The sequence below is a fragment of the Apium graveolens genome, chromosome 8 (assembly GCF_009905375.1).
Source record: "Apium graveolens cultivar Ventura chromosome 8, ASM990537v1, whole genome shotgun sequence".
Classification (NCBI taxonomy): Eukaryota; Viridiplantae; Streptophyta; class Magnoliopsida; order Apiales; family Apiaceae; genus Apium; species Apium graveolens.
Genome location: NC_133654.1, coordinates 20460368 through 20487029, shown reverse-complemented (window position 1 = coordinate 20487029; position 26662 = coordinate 20460368). Strand labels below are relative to the sequence as shown.

The 26662-nt window shown below is 35.3% G+C and overlaps 2 protein-coding genes across 2 annotated transcripts; both read left to right on the top strand.

The window, feature by feature from the left end:
• Window positions 1-7944: 7944 nt before the first annotated feature.
• LOC141679362 (uncharacterized) lies at window positions 7945-8376 on the top strand. Its single transcript, XM_074485863.1, has one exon. The coding sequence runs from the start codon at window positions 7945-7947 to the stop codon at window positions 8374-8376; it is 432 nt and encodes a 143-aa protein (XP_074341964.1).
• Window positions 8377-8616: 240 nt separating this feature from the next.
• On the top strand, window positions 8617-9212 carry LOC141679361 (uncharacterized). The gene is made up of 2 exons (XM_074485862.1): window positions 8617-8848; window positions 8965-9212. The coding sequence occupies exons 1-2, from the start codon at window positions 8617-8619 to the stop codon at window positions 9210-9212; spliced, it is 480 nt and encodes a 159-aa protein (XP_074341963.1).
• The last annotated feature ends 17450 nt before the right edge of the window (window positions 9213-26662 follow it).

The following is a 26662-nucleotide window of genomic DNA, read 5'->3' as shown; positions in this document are numbered from 1 at the left end:
AAAACCATTGTGTGAAGCTACTTTTACAAGATTGGTAAATGAACTTGGAATGGTTTCAGGTTCTTTCTCTAAATCTACTTAGTTTTGTTCTGATGCATCAGACTTTATGATCAGTATTTACAGAATTTAATCTCTTTGTGTATTCTGTGATTAATTGAAAAATGTGTTTAAGTACTGATTGTTGTCTGATATATGTTTTTAAACTCTGATAGTGATATGTCTATTTAAGTAACTATTCAATCCTATGAGGATAACTGTGCTAGATGCTGACCTAGTAGTCTTCAATAAACAAGGGATCTCATGTAAGAAGTAATTATTTATGTGGAAATCTATTGACACAAGCAAATTCCGATAATTGAGCTTAGTTGAGTTTACTTTGTCTATCTTATTACTAAGTCACAAACTAGAATATTGTTTCTCATCTGTTAAGTTCTGATGCTAGTAAATCTGTTGAATGTACTAAGTGCTGATAAACCTCACTTATCAAAAGAAAAAGCAAACGAATCAAGGATTAAAATTCAGGTACTCCTTTGAGATCTAGAGTAAAAAATGTGGAAGGGACGACCCAAGTGCATGGCTGGTATTAAGTAAATATGCATTAGAAAAGCAAAATATTTTCTTGGTGACTTTTCAAACTCTATGATTACTGGAGAAATACTCTGATAATAGCATAAATTCTGATAAGCAGTCGTGACTCACTTACACTGAGAAGCCACTGTAAAAAAAGGGAATTTAAAAAGATGCACAAAATTAGCACAAAATAGTTGAGGTGGACTCAAGCATGAACTCATTCAATAGTAGGTTTCAGAATAATGACAGCTCTTTAGCAAACTTTTACTTATGCCTTATTTCTAAGATGTACTGAAGTGAATCAGACTTTACTCTTTGTCTGATATTTAGCTTAATGCACACACTAACCACTCCATATGAATGATGAAAATCACTGTGGTGATCTATGTTGTTTTAGATGAACAGTCATTGTGTCATATTGCACAAATTCTGAGGACAAGTTCTGATTGCATGTTCTGATGATTAAGTTCTGAAGAAAATAAAATCAGAATTTGTGTGAGTACTTACTAAAATAGGCATTCCTTTTTCGAGTTAAGAAATTATGTTCTGATGACTATTAAGTTCTGATATAAGCCTAAGTTCTGATATTAACGTCTGATTCTTTACTTGACTTATTTGTGGATAAAATTTGGAAACAGTCTTAGTTTAAACCAGAATACGTTGAATTGGAAGATTAACAGTCACTATAATTAGGGATAGTGGTACTCGTACATGAACAGTCAACTTTTACTTGCTTCTTGTGCGAATTAAATCATGTTTTCCTTTTCCAATGAATGTTTTTCTTTTTCCAAGTCTGGGGAGACGAGGTAGAATTAATTCTACCTGTAAGCATTAAATTTCTTTGCGTCTCCTGGCATTCTCTTGCCTATATAAGCAACCACTTCACATCAGCCTTCCCATCAAATCTTTTATCACAAACTCACCTTCATAATCCTTATATCAAAAACACCATGGTCAATTACAATATGTTTTTGAACTATGAAACATTCAACATGGAGCTGAGCTGTGCCGATTGGCAGTAGGAATGGCACGTTACTGCCATTCCTGATGAGATATAGAACTCCGTTCCCCAGGAGGTACTCACCCACCTCCTGTTCTTCTACATGGACTACCATCGCCATCTGGAGCGATTGGAGGAAGAAAGGCTGGAAGCTCTCCGCCAGCAAGAGCGAATCATTCGACTCGCTATTCTGTTTGTCGAGAGTAGGAAGAAGAAATGATTTATTTTCTTCTTCCTATTTTTCTTCATCATCAGCCTTGCCCTACTTCTTGAGCTAGGACAAAGGCTGTTGACGTTAGGTTTAGCAGCTTAGGAAAATCTTGTACAAGTTCTGATGTAATTTAAATTTCATGAATGTATTCTCTTGATATATTAATGAAATTTGTTTTTGTTTCAAGATCTTGTCTCTGAGATATTTTGTAATGCATTGATAAATCCTGATACATATTCATATTCTGATGACCATATAAATTTTGTTTTAACTTAAGTTCTGATTTTATTTTATCAGTACTTGCTCATCTGATTTATTATGGTCATTTTCACTCGAATTATTTTTTTTCAGAATATTGATGTTGCAGTGAAAAATAACTTGGTAAGTGGGAACGGTTTCAATTTTGAATTAAAACTATTTCACCTTGATTAATGGAATAACTTGGTAAGTGGAACGGTTTTTTTTCCTTGAAAAACTGCAAGTGGGTAAGTAATGACTACTGTTTTCTCGTGCCCATTAACTATTCGTTTTTACTGCATGTCTGATAGGTGTCCAACGGTTACATTTTTTTTTCAAAAGTATAAGTAAGACAGAGAGAGGATTTTTTTTTAATCTTTTATTTCCTTTCACACTTTTTCTCTCTATTTGCTTTTACTCTCTTTCTTCTTCTAACGTTGGTTTTTCATATAGACATTCTATCAAACACCTAACAGGCACTTATACATCTCGATTAATTTCATGGCACCTAAGGATTTAATCATTGATGGAGCTAAATTTGTTCCAAACAACTATGCTGCAATTCTTGATAATGCTGAAGCTCCGTCTGAATTGCATTTTGTGCAAGATCTTCTTGCACACAGTGAAATCGGGTATGCATTGACCCAACCTTCAGTATTCTCAAGCCAACAAGTTCTGACACTTTGGAGGACTGGAAACTTTGATAATGGTGGTCAAAATGGTACTCCTAGTATTGTTTTCGAAGTGGGTGATTCTCCTTATGCAGTCACTCCTGGTACAATACGCAAGGCTCTACATCTCCCAGAAGGATGTACTTTTTCAATTCCAGAGGAATCGGCTCTTCAGGAGTTAATGGCCAGTTTGGGGTATGAACAGAGTTTGGCAAATCTTGGGCAGTTGAAACGGGCTCATATCATAAGGGAATGGAGTTTCTTCTTCGACTGCATCACTAAAGCTTTTGGGAACAAGTGTTCGAATTTTGATGTCATCCCCATAATGAGTCAGCACATCTGGTATGCCATTATAAACTAAACTCATTTTGATTTTGCAACAGCTATAATAGGTTTTATTGGGGATAGGATGACAGAGGATAGGAATGTTGTCTACTTTGCTAGATTCTGTCAACTTATATATACTTTTTGAACTGATGAACCTCACTTAGTCAGTACCTTAACTCCACCTTTTAAGGTTGCAAAACGATACTTTAATGACCTGGTAAATGCTGATACTAAGAAATCAGTGGTTAGACCTTTACAGATTCCTCAGTCTGTAAAACAGATCTTAGTAAATGCTGATACTGATTCCTATAGATCTGTTTATCCTGATGTCCAACCAACAACCACCTCCCACACACCACAACAACCATCAGAACATACCACTCATTCTACTCAACCAACCCTCAGGCAATATATCAAATCCTATCTCTCCACTTCACAGACAGTTCAACCCTCATCCTCAGCACCTACTGTGAAGCCTTCATCTTCCAAGCCTAAGAGGACAAAGACTGTTCCTCAAACACCTCAAAAGAGAAGGAGGATTGCTTTGAGAGATGAGTCAGACAGTGAGGAACAGGTTTCTACATCAGAACATGTTGTCAAAGAAGCTGAGAAAGGGACTTCTCAGAAGGATTCTGGAATTGGGGGATCTAGGCTTCTTAAGAGGCTTAGAAGAATGATTATTCCTGAAACTCCCAAGGAATCCATACCTACAAAGAGATACAAGAAACAGAGGGCAAAAAGGCCAGTTTCAGATGATGAAGAAGCAGCAGCTAAGGAAGGGGATCAGGAATCTCTGATCTCACAAGAAAAGGAATCTGCTCCAGTCACTACTTCTCCATCAACTCCAATTCAGGAAGCTGTTACTGAAAAGGCCAACACACCATATGTGTCTCCTGTTCAAAAATCTGTATCTCCTGTTAATACAGGCACAAGTGCTGATATTGATATTCAGACCTTGGTTGTGCCTGAAGTAATTCTCTTAGAAGCTCCAACAGCAACTAATTTATCAACAACACCTGTTACTGATGCTGCTCAAACTCCAGAATTATCTACTACACCTTCTCTGCATCTAGATGCTGATGATCAGAATATAGGTGAGCATCAGGATATGACTGTTGATCAAGACTTAGAACCAGATCAGCAATTAGAGGATGTCGAAGCCTCCATTGCTACTCACACTGTTGTTCTATCAGAAGACTCTGATTCTGTAAGTTCTGATGCTGCAAATGCTGGAGATACTGGTGATGCTGCTCCAGATGCTGATAAGCAGGTCCTTCAGGACATGCCCCTCAACAGACTGTTCTTAAAACTGAAATTGTTAGGAAGTTTGTTACAAGAGAAGCACCAGTGCCTTGGAGTGAAACTCCTGCAGGACAGGAGTGGACTAAGGAATGGAACTCAGTTACCTGTGCTCCTTCTGCACAGAATCTGGCTGAGCACTTGACAAAAGCTGATGAAATGTTAAATACTTATGATTTCAAAACACAGCTTAGAGTCACTGCATTGAGTACTAAACATTTACAAGGTCTTCATTCAAATACTCATGCAGAGTTACATCTCTTAAGGGAAGAATTAATGAAGCAAGAACAAGTTCAGAAGATTGACAAGAAAAAATTCTTCCAACCTACCTTTGACATGATTGCTTATATTGAGAAGACTCAAGAGACACAACAAGCTCAGATTGATGATATTCTGAAAAATCAAGCTTCTCAGCAATCTCAACTTACTGAAATTCAAGCCTCAGTAAAATTGCTTGTCTCTCTTCTACTACCTGCTGATGCCAAAAAGGGGGAGAAAGTAATTAAGTCCAAATGCAAGACTGACAAGACACTGAAAGGGAAGGATGATGAAAAGGATGATCAAGGAAACTCTGGAATGGGTAGAGGTCATAGTCAAGGTACAGGTTTGTCATCAAGAAAAGCTGAAATCACAAGTCACAGGACAAGTTCTGATACTGGGAAAAGAATTAGTTTTGCTACTGGTAAAAGGATAAGTTCTGATGAACTTTTAGATCTTGATGAAAAAATGTCAAGACAGTTATTTCTTCAGGAAAATCCAGGAATGGACTTAGAGAGTTTAATGGAAGAAGAAGTCAGACTTAAATCAGAGAAAGTCACATCTAAATCTGAAGTTTCTGGTAAAAAGACACTTCCAAAACTCAAAGGCATTGTGATAAAAGAAAGGAAAAATACTGAAGCAACATTGGCTAAATCACAACCGCAGATAGATCCAAGATCCAAGGGTAAAGAAAAGGTTGGTGAACCTATCAAGGTTTATGTGCCTCCTGAGACTGAAGAAATCACTGATGAAAAGGATGATCTTGCTCTGACTTCAAGAAAAGTTCTTAAAACAACCTCTGACATGGCTCAAGTTGTTCAGACTCAAGAGACAGTAAGTTCTGATATTCCAAAGAAGCAAGTAACCTCTGACACAGCTCAAGTTAACTTGATATCAGAAGATAGATCAAAGACACTTCTACCAGGATTCACTAAAGCAAAACAGACTCAACCTTTGAAGACTGCTGCAAGTGGTTTTGAAGCAAGAGTAGTTACTGGAAAGGAAGCAAGAGATAAAACTGGATTGGGAAGTGCTGATGAAAGAAGAATACAGAACACTGCCAATGATCCAACTTCCTTGAGTGAACCAGGTATTGGAGCAACTCCTGAGAGATTGAATCAACTAGAATCTGTACAAATGGTTTACCATACTTACTTGAAAGAACACATCTTGTTGTACTTCATGACAGATGGTAGGGTTTATCATATAAGGCAAAATGCCATTCCATTGAAGTATTTTGAAGAATTGGAGCATGTATTATTCTTACTTCAAGTGGATGATAGATTGACAGGAAGTGCTGCAAACTATTTGAAGGATCAGATTCAGAGACAGAAAAGGCTTTATTCTGTTAAGTCTGACAACACATATGTTCCAAAGTACAGAGACCACAAGGGTGATATAGTTGAAATGAAGCCCAACACTGCTCAAATTATAACTACCTTTCTGGGTTACAGGGCTGTGGAATTCAATCTTGAGTCTGATAAAGCTTATTTGATCATACTAGATCAGGATATAAGAAAAGCAAAGATTAATGATCTCAGGGCTGCAATCTTTCAAATTGGTGAAGATAATGCAGAGCTTAAAGATGCTAAAAGGAGGATGATTGATGAACTTACATATGCTGAGAGATGTTTGTTGAAGAACTATCTCAGAACAACTCCTAACATCAGAGAGATCAGAAGATGAAGCCAAGTCAAGATCTACAACTGCTTAAATTCTGATATTTGTACAGACTGAAGTTGTTATCAGAAGTTAAATATTGGTAAAGCTTTAAGGACTGTAAGTTGTAGTTATCTAGTCTAATTCTCATGCATGTGTACTTAATGTTTTTGACATCATCAAATATCTATTAAACTTGTATATTATGCTAATTTTCAAGTTGGGGGAGATTGTTAGATATATTTGATAATGTCATGGCTAATATGATTTATGTTTAGTTTTCAGATCTTACTTAAACAGGATAAATCAGTACTTACTAAGTCAGGACTTAAGGATATCAGTACTTATATTATCAGGAGATAATCATCAGAAGATGGATATCAGAACTTAAGTGCTGAAGGACGTTCAGATAAAGATAGTAGTTGATTAAAGGAAAGAAGATCGAGATAAACATAAGAAGAGATATGCATAAAGAAGGAGTTCTATGAAGAATAGAATACTTGGAAGAAAAGATATCTAATTGATATATTTTAGGAAGCAGAAGTATATTCCATATCAATTAGTGATTATCTTGTAACTGTGTAGTATATAAACACAGACATAGGGTTTACACTATAAGTGTTATCATATTTGAGAAGATTATTCATTGTAACCCTAGCAGCTCTCGTGATAATTATTCATCACTGAGAGGTAACAGTTCCATACTGTAACAGAGTTTATTGTTTCAATAAAGTTTGTTTTCTGTTACTTGAGATATTAAAGTTCGATTTGATTATACTTTACACTGTATTCATCCCCTCTACAGTGTGTGACAACAAATTAAGGCGATCTTCGAGTTGAAAAGCCCATCGAACGTCAAAGACGTACGAAAATTGACGGGATGAGTTGTAGCCTTGAACAGGTTTATTTCATGTTCGTTGGACAGGTGCAAGCTATTTTATGACGTGTTGAGAAAGAATAAAGGATTCTTATGGTCTGAAAAACATGAGATTGCTTTAAGTAACTTGAAGAGGTATCTGACTACTCCACCACTTCTGTCCAAACCCACTCGAGGAGAGGATTTGTATGTGTATCTGTCTGTAACTGATCATGCAGTAAGTGGCGTTCTTGTCAAATAAAATGAAGGAGTCCAGTCGCCTGTGTATTATGTCAGCAAGAGTTTAGTAGATGCAGAAACAAGGTACAGATCTCTTGAAAAAATAGTACTTGCATTAGCCATGACTTCCATTAAGTTGAGACATTATTTTGAGTCACATAAGATACACGTCATGACGAACTTCCCTTTGGGGAATGTGTTAAGTAAACCTGACTTGATGGGGAGAATGGCAAAATGGGCAATACGACAAGTACTTATAACATAATGTATGACACGAGAACTGCAATCAAGTCGCAAGCTTTAGCCGATTTTTTGGCTGATTTCAGTCCAAGCCAAATGACGGATGCTGAACAGGAATTTCAGCAAGTCCTTTCAAGAGTAGATATGAAGCCTTGGACATTGTATATAGATGGGGCATCCAATATAAATGGAACGGGATTAGGGCTTGTCCTCAAATCGCCATAGGGGGATATGATAGCCCAATCGATATGTTGTAACTTCAAAGGCACGAACAATGAAGCTGAATATGAGGCACTAATCATGGGACTCACAATCGCCAAAGACATGAAGATCAAAAACAATGATGTCAATTGTGATTCATTACTTATTGTCAATCATGTCAAGGGATCCTATGAAGCCAAAGATTCTAAAATGGTTGTTTACCTCGACATTAATCAACTATCTCGACAACTTCAACATACAACAAGTCCCAAGGAAGAATAATGTGCAAGCTGATGCATTGGCTAGAATGGGAGCTGTGTTCAAAAACTTAGACCTCAACAACATCCCAGTAATCCACATCGTGAAACCCGCTATGGAAATATTAGCTTTTGGGACAGAAACGATGACTCTTGATCAACGCAATGATGACACCAGTGAGGATGCAGACAACTGGATAAAGAGGTTCAAGGATTACTTACAATTTGGAACACTGCCAGCCAACAACAATGAAGCAAGGGTTCTTAGGATGAAGGCGTCAAGGTTCACGATTATAAATGGGGAGTTGTTCAAAAAATCTTCCACGGGGCTGCTACAAAGATGTTTGTAAAAGCATGAATCAGACATGGTGCTAAGGGATGCACACGAAGGTGAATGCGGGAATCATACTAATGGAAGAAATCTGTCTTTGAAAATTTTACGCTTGGGTTACTATTGGACGACACTAAGATAAGATGCCCTAGACTATGTAAAAAAATGTGACGCTTGTCAACGACATGCACCTGTCATACATCAACCATCTGAGCAGCTTCACACGTCCATTCCATCTTGGCCTTTCATGAAATGGGGAATGGACATTGTGGGAAAAATGTCACCAGCACCAGGACAGAAGGTGTTTATGTTAGCTATGACTGATTATTTCTCAAAATGGATTGAGACGGAGGCATTCAAGCAAATAACGTCGAAGGAAGTGATTTCATTCATTAAAAGAAATATTCTATGCAAGTTTGGCGTACCATCTGAAATCATTTGTGATAATAGATCACAATTCATCAGTGACAAGATAGAAGCATTTTGCAAACGTTAGAACATTGATTTGATTAAGTCGACGCCAAGATACCCTCAAGCCAATGGACAAGCTGAGTCAAGCAACAAGATTATAATCAAAACTTAAAAAGACGGTTGACGACTTGCAAAGGAATGTGGGCTGAAGAGTTGCCTTGGGTGTTGTGGTCGGATAGAACAACCCTAAAGACGTCTACAGGACAGACACCATATAGTCTAGTCTATGGCACCGAAGTTGTGTTACCAACAGAGGTCATGATACTGATGGCAAGATATGGACTCTTGACAAATGATGTGAATAATGTAGAATTATCACATGACAAAGACATAGTAGATGAGCTGAAGGAAATGGCAAAGATTAGAGTGGCTGCTTATCAATAAAGAGTGGCCAATGTCTACAATAAATATGTTCACGTAAGGATTTTCCGTGTTGGTGACATGGTACTGAGAAAAACATTCCAGAACACGATGAACATGACGGCAGGGAAGTTTGTTGACACTTGGGAAGGCCCTTACTTCATAGATGTTGTCGTGGGACGTGGGACTTACCGACTGTCCAGTATGGATGGAACGCAGATACCAAGAGCCTGGAATGCTTCGCACCTAAAACTTTATCATGTGTAAAGTTTTCTATCTCATCTTTTCAAATTTCTGTTTTTAGAAGTCGTGAATCAATAAGTCGATTAGGACATAGTTAGTATTCGATTAGTCATTTGTGTTTGGCATGACATTGTGTGCTACTTGGTGTCATTTGCTTTTAGTAAATCATTTATGCAAGATCAATTCTATGATTCAATTCACTGCAGATTACTTTATTATGCAATGTGATTATGCTCTTGGATTGAGAATTATTTAGGTAATATATATAAGTTTATGCTTGTAGATTCTATTTGCGTTTGCACTTTAATTTTATAAAATTTTACAACATCACTCTACAGTTGCGTAAAATTAAATTCTCAAAGGGCTGATCACCCAGTTATAAATCTTTGCTGATTTGCAAGTGTCGTATGCACTTGACAAATTCAGTTGACGATAAGAGCGCTATAACGTCCCTTATGAAAATTACAATATTAAACTACAATATTTACATGCCTATATGACATTCTACGAATTTATAAATGTAATAATTTGGTGTGTTTCAAGAGGGAATAAGGCCTTTTAACCACCCTAAGAGTGCATGCACCAACGTATGTTAACGAAATGACGTGTTAACGATTCTTATCAACCAAAGTATACAATTTTACAGTGAAAAATGATGACATATATTAACATTTGCAATTACTTGGAGAACAATGAACAATGATAAACTAAAACAACAAGTTAGGATGATTCTTTTTCCTAAGAGACCATGCATCGAAATTCTATGAGACGAACATGTATCAAAGATATCTACATGTGACCTTGACGACGAGATTCAATCAACGTCAAATGATCTAACCAAATGAAAAGATCTGAAACTAAATGAAATGAAAAACCCAGGATAATAACGATTTAACAGATGCAAAAGTTATGATTAAAATATGACAAAATAACACAGAATTCCCCGTCTGAAAGACGAAACAAGAATTCAATGTAGCAACTTAAGAACCAAAGTACGAAACAAAAGTCCATAAAGCAAAAATCATTAAACAAAGCAGCAATGTTAAAATTACTCCTCATCATGACTATCATCTTTAAGGGACTTCATCTCAGTGTCTTCATTGGGAGTCACAAACTCGTCTAGAGGGAAGGCATCGTCGGGAAAGTCTTTATTATAGATCTTCACGGTCTCAAGCATGTCCCAGGTCTTCCACTCTCCTCTATGAAACTCCAACATAGTGTCAACCATAGTCCTCATAATCTGCTGGTGTACAACCTTTTCAGCATCAGAACGCATGTTCTGTTCAAGGGATTGCACCTTAATGGCAAATTCATCAAATTCCCTCTGAAGATCATTCATAACAGTCAACCTCTCTTTGGAAACTCTCTCTGCAGCTTCCAACTTCTTGACACAGGACTGATGTTCCTCATTAAGCTCCTTAGCCTTCTGCATCTTGTGATTATAGACCTCACGGGCAACCAACACGCTTTGGAGGGTCTACATGAAACAAGGAGAAGCATGAGTCTATAGATATCTACAGAGAGTATAGAACAAAGAGAAAATGAATACAGATCTAAAAGAGTAAAAGCAGACTTATGTGAAAGGAGTAGCCTGCTGCGTTGTCAAGAATGTCTTCAAGATCCTTAGCAGAGAGTTCCTCCATTGATTGAGGGAGCACCATGTCATCAAGTAAGTGTGCGAAGGTGTGGGGGTCGGCACGAACAGAGTAACTTCGAGTCAGGAGTGGCATCAGAGCTAATGGTAGTCACAGATGGGTTGACACGAACCTTCTTAGTCAAAGGGCTAATTGGGGGACTGAATAAAGGGCTAGACAACATTGAAGCCTTGGATGACTCAGTCTCAGTAGACGTTTCCTCACGGGATCTCTTATTGAATAAATTTTTACCAGAAATCAAAAAAGGCTTAATAGTTGGGGGCTTAAATTCTACAATTAGAAAACATGGTTCAATCAGGGATAACAAGAAAGTCCACACAGATAAAGCCAACAAGACGTACATCAAGAAAGAAAGGAAACGACATATACCTTTGGTGTATTTCCGTCCTGTGCTCATCCCAGCTTCTTGGTCACTTTTGGGGCTCTCCAAAGTCTCGGAAGACAGACTCTGGATTGACGCAGAAGGCTTGACAGCAGCAGATATGACCAGTTTTCCTCTAGTCCTATGCGCAATATTCCTGGACCCGACTTTCTTCAAAATACTACCTTCACCTCCCTGTAATTTCTTCATATTGGCCACAAACTCCTCGACATTGACCTTACCAGCGTTCCGAATTGGACGTCCAAGATAGTTAGGCCAAAGCCTCTCAGAAACATGCAGAGACCGGATCTTGTCCACAATGGCCTTAGTGGCGGTATCATTATCATCAAATTCAAATTCACAATCTATGAGAATAAACAATATATATAAGCACCTCAACAAATTAAGTCTACGATTAAAACACCTAATTACGAAGGGATAAGCATCATATAGTGCTAACGGTGGTGAGACATGAAGGGTTTTTAGCACATAAACGCAACGAAAACGTAAATTTAAATCTTAAAAAAAAACGAAACCCTCCGCAGGATCCATGCGAAAAATAATATTTAATTCGTAGTTCAGTATGTTTACCTTAAGAAGCTTTACGTTAATGGAAAGATGGAGGTCTTTAATGGCGATCCAAAAATGATGAACGGAGATCCTTAGCAGCTACTCCTCAAGTGTGAAGCACTCCACCGGTATCCACCAAGAAAACGATGTAATGAAGGAGGAGGAGATGGAGAGAATTAGGGTTTTGTAAATCTTTTTGGTTGAGGCAAAAATAGGGTCTATAATAGTATATTTATAGGCAAAATTTTCAGCTGAAAATTTTCCCATAAAATATTATTATTATTAACCCTTTATTATTCTCACTAATAATTAAAACACCTTTTAATTATTAATCCTTTTTCTAAACACTTTAGAAATAATTCTCTCACTTGATTTAATTTCCAAAAATTAAATTCTTAATTAATAATATTAAGAACTTTTTCTTAATTAATTTATAATCAATTAAATCTCATTTAATCAATTATTAAATTTGCCAATTAATTATTTATTTCATAAATAAATAATTATCAGCCATTATTAATTAATTTCTCCACCATTAAATCATTCTCTTTTATGGTGTGACCCTGTAGGTTCAATATTAAGTCATTACTAGAAATAAATAATAATAAAACTATTTATCATTATTTATATAAATTCTCTAATTCATTAAATATGATTAATTAATTAATCATATTTATTCTACATCGTGAGGGATACTTCTCAGCATATCGCGACTATCCGGATAATACGAATTCACTGCTTAGAATACCAAGAACCTATTCAGTGAGTAGTTACCGTACAATTAATTTCTTCTACCCTGCAATGTAACGATTAAATACAAGGCATGGAACTTGTGTCAAGCCTATCTTATTTAATCACTTGTTTTCCCATTCACTATGCTTAGTTCTATTTAATGTAAATTAGAAACTCCTTTCTAATTTCATTCACTCTGGCTAGAGATTCCTGAACTAACATAAGTGGATCAGCATTGAACATTCTCTTCCTATACTGGAAGGGGTAGATCCTTTATTGATCATACACTATCTTCGTGTACAAATTTCTATACCCGGTAGAGCCCTTATAATTGTCCCTTGAGACTAAGAACTAAACCAAAGCATAGTTCAGTGTACACAAGATGACTATAATGACCCCAAGTCTAAGGATACTTGTACAACGATCACTATGTGAACAACTGCTGACACGTGAGTGAACTCCATCAGTTGTTCAGCTGTGTGAGTCATGTTCCGTGAACTTATTCTATAATAAGCACCTACATACTAGATATAGTGTCACCACACAAATGTCTATGAGAACAGACATCCTTCATAATGAAGCATGCATAGTATGTACCGATCTTTGCGGGTTATTAATTACCAGTTAGTAATCCTACGACCAGGAACTATTTAAGTTTAGAGTTATCATCTTTTAGGTCTCATTATTATGATCTCATCACAATCCATAAAAAGCTTTACTCTAAACTGTGGTATATCTTATTTAAATATTTAAATAGATAGAGCCCGCAATAAAAATAAAACAAGTCTTTTATTAATATCAATGAAATCAAAACAGATTACATAAAAGTTATTCTTAAATCCTCATACATGATTGGACTTAGGACATATCTCTTTCAATCTCCCACTTGTACTAAAGCCAATCAGTCTGGTATCTAATACCCATCTTGTCTTTATGACGATCAAAGTGACTCTGAGAAAGTGGCTTTGTGAGTGGGTCTGCTACGTTGTTATGTGTGCCAACTCTCTCGACGTTGACATCTCCTCTATTTTCTACTCAGATTCACCACCAAAAACAAGAAAAATGTCCTGAGTCCTTCGCAAGTACTTAAGGATGTTTTTCACTGCTTTCCAGTGGTCTTCACCTGGATTGGACTGATATCTGCTCGTCACACTAATTGAATAAGCAACATCAGGCCTTGTACACAACATCGCGTACATGATAGATCCTATTGTTGAAGCATAAGGAATCTTACTCATACGCTCTTTTTCCTCAGGTGTCTTAGGAGACATTTTTTTGAAAAGGGACACTCAATGGCTAATCGGTATGAGACCTCTTTTGGAGTTTTCCATGCTAAACCTTTTAAGCACTTTCTGGATGTATGTACCCTGGGTAAGACCTATCATTCTTCTAGATCTATCTCTATAGATCTTCATACCGAGAATGTAGGATGCTTCTCCCAAGTCCTTCATGGTGAAGTTCTTCGATAGCCATACTTTGACTGATTGTAGCATCGGTATATCATTTCCTATAAGAAGTATGTCATCCATATACAATACAAGAAATGTTACCGCGCTCCCACTAACCTTCTTGTAGACACATGGTTCATCTATATTTTTGATAAAACCAAACTCTTTGATTGTCTCATCAAAACGGATGTTCCATCTATGAGAAGCTTGCCTTAAACCATATATGGTTCGCAGCAGCTTACACACTAGGTGTTCATTTTCCTTGGAAAGAAAACCCTCTGGTTGTGTCATATACACTTCCTCCTCAAGTTCCCCATTGAGGAAGGCCGTTTTCACGTCCATTTGCCAGATCTCATAGTCGTAGTAAGCAGCAATCGCAAGCAAAATCCGAATTGATTTTAACAGGGCTACAGGCGAAAAAGTTTCATCAAAGTCAATCCCTTGCCTTTATTTGAATCCTTTTACCACGAGCCTGTCCTTATAGGTCTCCACCTGTCCATCTACTCCAGTCTTTCTTTTGTATACCCACTTTCACCCAATAGGCTTAACACCTTCAGGCGCCTCAACCAGAGTCCATACTTGATTGGTATACATAGATTCCATTTCGGATTCCATGGCACTATGCCATTTCTCTGAGTCAACACTACTCATAGCCTCATTATAGGTCATAGGGTTGTCATCATCAATGATTGACAACTCATTGTCATTCTCAATGACAAGGCCATAATACCTCTCAAGTTGGCGAGACACTCTCGCTGTCCTACGAATGGGATGTTCCACAGAAGGTTGTTCAGTCTGAACAGGTGTTTCCACTTGATCCGTAGTAGTTTGTGCTTCTTGAACTTCATCAAGTTCAATTTTGCTCCCACTGTTTCCTTCAAGGATAAACTCCTTTTCCAAGAAGGTAGCATGTCTGGAGACAAACACCCGATGATCGGTGTAAAAGTAATACCTTAAAATCTCTTTAGGATATCCCACAAAATTATATTTTACGGATCGAGATTCCAGCTTATCTGGGTCAACTTTCTTGACATAAGCTGGACATCCCCAAATCTTAACGTGGTTAAGACTCGGTTTCCTTTCTTTCCATATCTCATATGGTGTTTGAGGAACAGATTTGGAAGGCACCTTATTCAGTAAATATGCTGAGATTTCCAATGCATAACCCCATAGGATTACTGGAAGATTCGCATAGTTCATCATGGACCGAACCATGTCTAACAAAGTTCGATTTCTCCTTTCAGATACCCCATTTAACTGTGGAGTATATGGAGGAGTCCACTGGGAGACTATACCATTTTCTTTGAGATAATCTAGAAACTCTCAATTCAAGTATTCACCACCTCGATCTGATCGAAGAGTTATAATACTGTGTTTGGTTTGTTTCTCCACTTCATGTTTATATTCTTTGAACTTTTCAAAGGCTTATGACTTGTGTTTCATCAAATACACATATCCGAATCTAGATCTATCATCTATGAAAGTAATGAAGTACGAAAATCCACCCATGGCTTGCATAGACATTGGTCCACATACATCTGTGTGTACCAATCCTAGCAAATCTGCAGCCCTCTCTCCATGTCCACTAAATGGAGATTTGGTCATTTTACCCAATAGACAAGACTCGCATGTAGGATATGATTCAAAATCAAAGGGGTCAAGTAACCCTTCCTTATGCAATGTCCGCAGTCTATTTTCACTAATATGACCTAGCCTATAGTGCCATAAATAGGTCAGATTTTCATCATCTCGTTTTTTTTTATTAGTTTGTTCAATCTGAAGTAAATCATGCTCTACGTCACATACATACAGACCATTATTTAAAATGCCACTTCCAAAAAGAACATTATCTCTAAGGATAGAACATTCATTATTCTTAATAATAAATGAAAAACCATCCACATCCAACATAGGAATAGAAACAATATTCCTCACAATAGAGGGAATGTAATAACAATTATTCAAAATAATAGTCTTGCCCGTAGGCATATGTAAACTAAATGATCCTACAGATATGGCTGCAACCCTTGCTCCATTGCCCATACGTAGAATCACCTCATCTTTTTCAAGAGTCCTACTTCCCTTTAGTCCTTGCAACGAATTGCAAATATGAGAACCACGTGCGGTATCTAATACCCAAGTAGAAATTTGACCTAGTGACATATTAACTTCGATCATGAACATGCCTGAATCAAAAGCGGTAGTCTTACTACCCTTCTTCTTCTTCAATTCTGCAAGGTAAACCTTGTAGTTCCTCTTCCAGTGCCCCAACTTGTTACAGTGAAAACAAACAGCTAAATTAGGACCAGTCAACTTGTGAGCATCTAGTATGCTCCGGAGTGATAGTGCATAAGACATGACGAATATAGTAAATCTGTAAATGATAAACACATAACAACACTTAGCAAATATTCAATTTCATTTCAAAACACTATATGAATCGGGTCTTTATTCATAAGTGTCTCCCACTAGTTTATCTAATTTTTTCAACCCCCTAAGTGAAAATTAAGCATTCATAATGCTAGTGGGAATAGAGATCCTACATTCCATCACACAACCTCGGCTGTGGCACGAAACGTCATGTGATGTTCAATAGGCAGACAACTCTTATCAATTATATCTTATGTTATTCCCTAATATAAGTTTAGCCTCTTGAATAATTGAGTCACGGCTGTGGCACGACAAACTCAATATTCTAAGTCAAGTCTAACCCAACATTTTGTACAATTGAATCAGTCTCCAAGGCCCACGGCTGTAGCACGTACCGACCTTTAGATTCTAATTCAATGTACACATCTCTATGTAATAGACAAGTATTTCTTATTTTAAAATCAAAGCCCTCGGCTGTAGCACGAAACGACAATGATTTAAAAATAAGAACCACTTTCTACCATGTTGGAAGGCTATGACCGACACAAGCCCGTTGTGTCATTGGCCAATTACTACTTGATATTATTTAATTTTAGAAGGATTATATTATGTTACAATCATAATCATATTATAAAGAGATTCTTCCTTTTAAATTAAATATTTCAAATCAATAATCGATAATCAGATGATTCTCAGATCGGGTGAAGCATTGTCAAGAGGCGTCACTTAATAACCCTTTCTTACAGATAGAAATCTGTTGTTGACAGAATCATCCTTTCTCTCAATATTGAAAATTCATATTCAATTACGTGTTTCATAAACACAAGAATCTCGTGATCGTATTCATAATATTTATTGTTAAGGCAAGAAATGATTCATATTCTAGATTTTCTAGAGCACGCCTTATATTGATTTAAGTTCACATAAATCTATCATCGCGTGGTAAACATAGGCATATATCTCATATATAAAATTAAATAAACAAGTAAATGTAAAGTGCAATAAAGTAAATGTGTTTGGTTATGGCCCCATCCTATGTGATCTTTATCAATCTCATGATAAAGATCAAGGTCAATCTAATATGGTGATGGAAATAAATATAACTACTTATTACATAAGTCTTCTTCTTTGTTTAGACTTCTTGTATGCCTCGTCTTCTTCTTTGTATCACCTCCATTGGATAGCCTTCTTGAGTCTTCAATTACATTACATGATTGAAAGTAAAACTAATCTAATGAACTTACAAGAATAACTCGAGTTACATTCGAGATTTATGATTACAAAGATTGACGACATGCAAGTCGCATTTAAAACCAAAACCAAAACCATTACACTAAGGTCGAAAGGCCATAACCATCCACCATCCTCATACAACACATAAAAGCATGTTAAAATACATAATCTGATCTTAACATATCATATTATCCATGATCTAATCATAAAAAGAAAATATGACAAAAATCAGAAAAATCATAATCAAATCAGAAAAATAAGAATCACTGTTTACGGGCAGTAAACGACGTCAAACGCCTTATAGAAGAGTCGTTGATAGCTTTAGCTATTAGTTTTGTTCATACGCTCGTTTACCTATGGAATAGGGTATTCGTTTGCGTAAATCGGACACCACACCCAGATTTCAGCAAATCTGCAGCAGCCAATTCAGAATCCGTATCTAATATGATTCTCATAATTAGAACAAACATAAATCATGTATATATCGGTATATATACAGATTACATAATCATCTTATGATTATACAGCTCACATGAATATCATATATTCAAAACCATACATATATAAGCATATTATATCAACATCAAATCATGACGAATCACGTACATGCTCATATATCGAAAACAGTTAAACACATAAACGAATTAAAAACTTTTCGCAAGTAGCTCTGATGCCATTGAAGGGTTTTTAGCACATAAACGCAACGAAAACGTAAATTTAAATCTTAAAAAAAATGAAACCCTCCGCAGGATCCATGCGAAAAATAATATTTAATTCGTAGTTCAATATGGAGAAAATGACAATAATAGCTTCTTTTTAAAAATTTTAAATAAAAATAACCTCTTTTCAAACTGTTGGCCAATTATGGCCGATTTATTACATTATTACTAAATGTGTATTCTATTTAATTTGTTAATGTGTCCCAGAGCCTCGAAGTCCGTGCAAGTGGGGGTGGAGGGATGAAATTGAAGTACAGAATATGGTCACGTGGTGATGCCAGGTTACCTACTGGAGACCTATAGTTATGTTATAATAGTAATACGCATTTGATATATACATATTGAGTTTAATTAGCCTGATAAAAAATGCGTATTGTGTACTAAATATTGATTAATACTCCAACTTGAAATGCGTAATGATTAATACTCCAACTTCAAATGTGTATTGACAGTTACTCCGGTGTAATATGCGTATTCTTTCGGCCATAATTGGCCAAGTTTTTGAAACTGGCTATTTTGGTTATCCTAATACTCAAATTCGGCTATTTTTGTCACTCAGCCTTCAGTATGTTTACCTTAAGAAGCTTTACGTTAATGGAAAGATGGAGGTCTTTAATGGCGTTCCAAAAACGATGAACGGAGATCCTTAGCAGCTGCTCCTCAAGTGTGAAGCACTCCACCGGTATCCACCAAGAAAATGATGTAATAAAGGAGGAGGAGATGGAGAGAATTAGGGTTTTGTAAATCTTTTTGGTTGAGGCAAAAATAGGGTCTATAATAGTATATTTATAGGCAAAATTTTCATCTGAAAATTTTCCCATAAAATATATTATTATTAACCCTTTATTATTCTCACTAATAATTAAAACACATTTTAATTATTAATCCTTTTTCTAAACACTTTAGAAATAATTCTCTCACTTGATTTAATTTCCAAAAATTAAATTCTTAATTAATAATATTAAGAACTTTTTCTTAATTAATTTATAATCAATTAAATCTCATTTAATCAATTATTAAATTTACCAATTAATTATTTATTTCATAAATAAATAATTATCAACCATTATTAATTAATTTCTCCACCATTAAATCATTCTCTTTTATGGTGTGACCATGTAGGTTCAATATTAAGCCGGTATTAGAAATAAATAATAATAAAGCTATTTTATCATTATTTATATAAATTCTCTAATTCATTAAATATGATTAATTAATTAATCATATTTATTCTACATCGTGAGGGATACTTCTCAGCATATCGCGACTATCCGGATAATACGAATTCACTGCTTAGAATACCAAGAACCTATTCACTAAGTAGTTACCGTACAATTAATTCCTTCTACCCTGCAATGTCACGATTAAATACGAGGCATGGAACTTGTGTCAAGCCTATCTTATTTAATCACTTGCTTTCCCATTCACTATGCTTAGTTCTATTTAATGTAAATTAGAAACTCCTTTCTAATTTCATTCACTCTGGCCAGAGATTCCTGAACTAACATAAGTGGATCAGCATTGAACATTCTCTTCCTACACTGGAAGGGGTAGATCCTTTATTGATCATATACTATCTTCGTGTACAAATTCCTATACCCGGTAGAGCCCTTATAATTGTCCCTTGAGACTAAGAACTAAACCAAAGCATAGTTCAGTGTACACAAGATGACTATGATGACCTCAAGTCTAAGGATACTTGTACAATTATCACTATGTGAACAACTGCTGACACGTGAGTGAACTCCATCAGTTGTTCAGCTGTGTGAGTCATGTTCAGTGAACTTATTCTATAATAAGCACCTACATACTAGCTAAAGTGTCACCACACAAATGTCTATGAGAACAGACATCCTTCATAATGAAGCATGCATAGTATGTACCGATCTTTGCGGATTATTAATTACCAGTTAGTAATCCTACGACCAGGAACTATTTAAGTTTAGAGTTATCATCTTTTAGGTCTCATTATTATGATCTCACCATAATCCATAAAAAGTTTTACTCTAAACTGTGGTATATCTTATTTAAACATTTAAATAGATAGAGCCCGCAATAAAAATAAAACAAGTCTTTTATTAATATCAATGAAATCAAAACAGATTACATAAAAGTTATTCATAAATCCTCATACATGATTGAACTTAGAACATATCTCTTTCAAGACAAACATGAGAGATCCACAACATACAACACATACGGTGAATATAAGAATAATACAGTGAATTAAAAGAGAAGAAAAACTCGCGGAGAATAGTTGAGAGTCATACCTGAGTTGTTCCAACGTTCCAGAAGGTAATCAGCATCTTCACCCAGCGTTTTCTTCTGAGCAAACACATAATCTTTCTTCCAATTTATGTCATTGACGATTTCATTGTTGAGTATCAAGGGGTTTTCGGTATCTCTATTTGTGAAACCAACTTTGCAATTACTAAACTTCTTGAGGCTGTAAGAATGTTTCACGACGCCTACATCGATATTCAGTCCATGTTTCTCTTCAATAGCGTCAAGACACGCCAAAATTCTCCAAGCAGACGGAATCAATTGACCATGGGATATGTTCAATGCAGTCAACACACCAGCAATAAACTTAGAAAAAGGGAAAATGAGTCCAATGTCAAATGGGTAGTAGTAAAACCATACCCATCATTTCCTGAATGAATCAGCACGAACACTCGAGTCTGGGACGATAATATTGACGTCAGTGTGGAAAAGCAACTTCAACTCTTCAAACCGTTCTGATTTGATTAAACTGGGTTGGCTATCACAAGTATCAAGCAGATTGGTCATAATCCAATTAGGGTTTTCGAGAGAAGTTTTGGGGGACTCACTGTGACCTTCGGAATTACGAGCGGATTTTTTGGCCATGCTGAGGGAAGGGAAGTGTTTTCGATTTGAGGCAAGAGATGGAGAAAGATTGAACAATATGTGATGAATAATGTTATGGGAATAAGAGTTGTGAGAGTATATAGGGAAGAGGAAGAGAAAAGATAATCACAAGCAGGGGGTTTTTTGGAAAATGGAGAGCCAATGCATGCATATCCGCGTTGCAACACGGAGCGATTACCTAGGGGATGAAACGTCTTCCCAGATACTTCTAATTATGACAACATATTTTGTTTAACCAATATTCTAGCTAAAAGATTTTATAAATTTAATCTTTACATTTATAAAATCTGGGGCTATTGTTATGTGTGAAATTTCACGACGTGACAGGAAAGCTTCACAGAAAGGGTATGACGAGATGTCATGACGTGAACTCGAGGAAGCTGTCATGAACGACACCAGCAAAAAGAAGCAGACGACTGAGAGTATGACTTAGTCCAGCAAATCCCGATTTATGTGGAGGAAGACTAGGTAAGCCTATCTGTATCAGTAACAGCCACGATTTGAAATGGAGAGAAAGAAGGAGGAGTTGGAAAAAAAGGAGGAAATTTTGAGGATAAAAGAAGAGAAAGATAGCAAGATCAACACACGGTCCATTCAACAAAAAACAAACGCACCAACCTCGAGAAGAAGAAGAACAACCACAAGTGATTCAACATCGAAAACAAAACCACGAGCTAAACACTTATGTCAATTTCAGTTATTCATGTAATTCATATTCGAGTAGTATAAGATTCAAGATCATGTATCCATAATTATCATTCTAGTGAAACTCATTCTGGTTGGGTAAATATCCCCACCCGCGGTTTTTTCCCGTTATCAGGGTTTTCCGTGTCAATAATTCTTTGTGTTGTTTACCTTATTTTTCATTAGAAACACGTTAACGTTCGTAGTAGAATACGATAGTCAAACTTACCATTTAACCCATAAAATCCAGCAAAAACAGGCTTTAGATCCTTGTGCATCATATACTCTTGAAGAATAATGTGTGACCGACTATACTTTGCAGTAACACTCCTTTTAATACGCAGCATCTATCTCTATCAAACTTTTCTCAAGCTCTGCATATTTTATACACATTGTTTTTGCATTCCGTATCACTTAACAAATTTAGAGAGACAAGTCACCTATGAATCCTATACATGTGGATAGTTGAATATCTTCATGCCTTGTTCATAGACCTTAAAAGCATCCTCAAAGTACTTATGGTCTTCCAAGAGCATTGCGTAATTGATTATGATATGGGGTGTGGCGATTCTTAGATCTAGCAACCTCTCATACACAGCACGAGTTGACTCCTCTATTACAATTTTCCAATGCAATTTCAGTTTGCTCAGAGCGTGTAGATAAATTGTTTTTTCTCATCCAAAGTGTCCGCGCCTGGACTCATTTCCAATAAAGTACTCGGTTGTAGTCCGTATATAAGGATAACTCCTTTTTAACTATCTAAGCTCTTTATATGGCGTAGCTTCATTCTAGATGCACCTTCATCGGCAATTATAAGAGGTGGACAAACTCGACCATCACCAGTCCGTGCATCGCACTGGTTATAGGCTAGTATATATAATAAATTAAAAAATATAAATTGATACAGAATAGAAAATACTCTCTATACGAATCATCATGAGATATAGTTAAGTGTCATACTTCTACTATCATATGTAATTTTAGATCATAAAGAAAATCTCGGTACATTTTTAAGTTATTGTTTGAGTAATTAGTTACACATTCAATTAAGCAATAAGCTTACTTGCTTTTTTTTCTTCTTTTTTTTTGCCAAAAGCTTACTTGCTTTACTTTAAGGAAAATGCTAAGAAAAAAGCTAATTTCACCACTTCTCCGCAACTGTCTCATTTCTCCGATAAATTCCTGAAATGAAAAGAAAGCAACATGTAAATAGACAAACACAAAATTGAATGAGAAAAATGGATAAAATAAAGTTAAATTAAATAAAGTACAAGCCAATTACATGCCTCTTTTTTATAAAGTTAAATTTGTTACTCGTAGTTGACCTGTGTTAGACTACGAGACTACAAATAGCTTTGAAGAATGACGAGTTTCAATACTACGCCTATTTAAAAACACGATATATAAACCTTGCATATAAGGTCCCGAGAGTAATTCCACGTCTTCAAAACCGATAATATGACAATGGGCAAAATTTAAGTACATGGTCCTATTTTTTATGTTCAAAAATTGTAATACTTTTTCTTTCTTTAAAGGATTACAGTTGAGGGACAGTCAAACTATAGCCCGTAAAAAGAATTTAAATTCATTGGCTATACACATTTGCATATTATTATTATGGCGACCAGTCTCACTGGAGAAAAACATAAACAACACTGTATTTAAGGATCTGTTGGTCATACCATATAAGTCACTTATTGACTTATAAGCTCACGATTACTTATCGATTAGTGTTTGTGTACTTAATTTATAAGTCGGATTTTTAACTTATAAGTTGATAAATTGAATGTTGATAATAACGTACTTTTTCTCAACTTATTTTGATTTTTTATATTTTTATTAACTTTAATTTAAAAAATATTTTTTTAAATGTTAATCTAATCTAAAATTCATGGAATAATAAAATTATATTTAAAAATTATTTATTTTAATTTATTTAAATAAAAAAATTCTGACTTATAAGTAAATTATCCAAACACTTATATAACTTATAAGTATTTATCTATTTATCACTTATAAATTACTTATTTTAAGATTTTCCAAACGGACCCTTATTTTATCATTTTACTTAATAGAAACACACGTCAAATAGGAGAATCGTTGAACTCAAGAACGCGGCAATTTTAAAACGGGCAGCCTGAGAAAATTATCGAAAAAATGTAGTGATGAGAGAACACTAAAGGGAGGACACATGAGAGTGATTTTAAAAAGGAAAAGTGAGTACATTTTCAATCAAAAGTTTCCGGGAGATAGAAAGTACCTGTAGGAAAATTTGAATAGTACAAATGAGTATTCTAGTTATAGTGAGATAATAGCATATGTAGCTTCGGGGGAACGGGAATCTATTTTAGTACTCCCTCCGTCCTAATTAATTTTTTATATTTTTTTTTCTTGTCCCACCAATTTTTTTACATTACACAAACTTACCTAAAATAGTAAATTTTATACATTAAATCAACGTTATCATCTTTTATTTTATTATATTTAACCCACCCACATTTCCCTCCCTCTATAATCACAGTTAGGTCTGAGTAAAAAATCGAAAAAATCCGAATCCGTAACCGAAATCGCTAAAAACCGATAAAAATCAAACCGCAAAAACCGATCCGAAACCGAAAAATTAAAAACCGAAACCGAAAAATTAAAAACCGAAACCGATTCTTCGGTTTCGGTTATAAGTAGAAACCGAACCGCAAAAACCCGATCTGAGCCGATTATTTAAAATAAATAAATTATTATTGTTATTATTATTATATATAAACTTTAAATTAAATAAACACCAATATTTTGTATAAACAGAAAGTAAGCCGATAATTACTGTTTGGATATTTGGTGTTTAACCTTACACAGTAAACCAGGAGATTGATATTTTTATTAAAAGTTGGAGAATGGATTGCCATATTGTATGGCAGTGAGCTATCCTTATGACTCCCAGGTCTTTGTGAAATAATATAGCTGAAGAGTGAAGTGTATTAATCAAAATGAGGCACCTGTGCACCTTGTTTTTACATTATTTTTTGTTGCTGTTCTGCATGTCCTGCTAGGAATTATATATAATGTTTTAATTTTCTGCAGGTCGTACCAGCAATTGAGTAGATTTTAACGACATAGTTTAAATTTATTTATGCATTTTCTTCTCTTCTTTTTATAGTTTACAACTCATATCTATTTTATTAATTTTGTGTGATGCGGTTTTAAATCCGAAATCGATCCGATTATAACTGAACCGAAGTTTTTTAAATCGAAACCGAACCGACGGTTGCGGTTGCGGTTTCGGTTTCCGATTTTAAAAACCGAGGATACGCGGTTTCGGTTTCGCTTTTAACCTAAAATCGAACCGATCCGCCCCACACTCTGCCCTAATCACAGTCTAGTAGTAATTTAATATAGTCCACTTTCTTTTTTACTCATTTTCTTGGTTTCCGTGCAAATCATAAATGCTAGGAACTGAAATAGACTGAGCGAGTATATAAGTGATGGATTGAGAATTTTATATTTCATTAATATTGTTATTTATAAATTACCTTCTATTTTATAAAAGTTTAAATTACAATTAACACCTAACACATTGATTACAGATTCACTCAACCCCCTTGTATTATACAGTTGCTACTCGCTATTCACTGCTCTCTTCGGCCGTGAATTGTCTAACATTACTGAATCATATCATTGATTCCTTTCAGGGACGGAGCCAGAAATAGGTGAGTGGGGTGGCTAAATTTTTTTTGAAGTAACTAATATATATTTTAAATTTATTATATATTAAATAAATTAATAAATATTATTTTTAACAACTTTAATGTACATAATATACTTAAATTCGTGTATTTAAATTTATAATTAGTGTAAATATCATTAATTTTAATACTAAATTCATGAAATTTATATATTTTTGAGGGGGCGAAAATTTAAATATATAAAAAAATTATAAATTTTAATACTAATTTCACGAATATACGGGAGTTTGGGGTGGCGGTCGCACCTGCCGGCCACCCCCCGCCTCTGTCCCCGATTCCTTTGATTACCTTTTTATTTTATTAATATATTCGGTTTAAAATATTTAAATAATGTATATATTTGGTTTCGTTGCCAAATTCTAACCCTCTACTGTGAACTTATCTTCACGTGCAGTCGTGCAGATTTGCAAACCAACAACCCTATTAGCCTACAAAGTAAAACGTCAACTTTATCTTCAAACCGCAAGTAAAATTCATTTGTATCATTATTGATTAAAAGCGTTTGAAAAACATAATTTACTATTGGAGAATGTTTGGTGTGCAAAATGATGTATAAACTTTTGTATATAATGATAGGTGATATAACCTAATAAACCAGTTTATATATAAATTTATTTATACTGAAACTTAATTATTATAAATAGTTATTAATATATAATAAAAAATATAGTCAATTATACTTATTCAAACATACCTAATTTTTTAACCATTATAACCAATAAAATATTAAAATAAAAATAAAAATTATTCAAAATTAATGTGACTGCACGTGTTTTAGGCTAGTAAAACTTAATACTAGTTCGGTTGCATTAGACAAGACTAATGATCAAGTA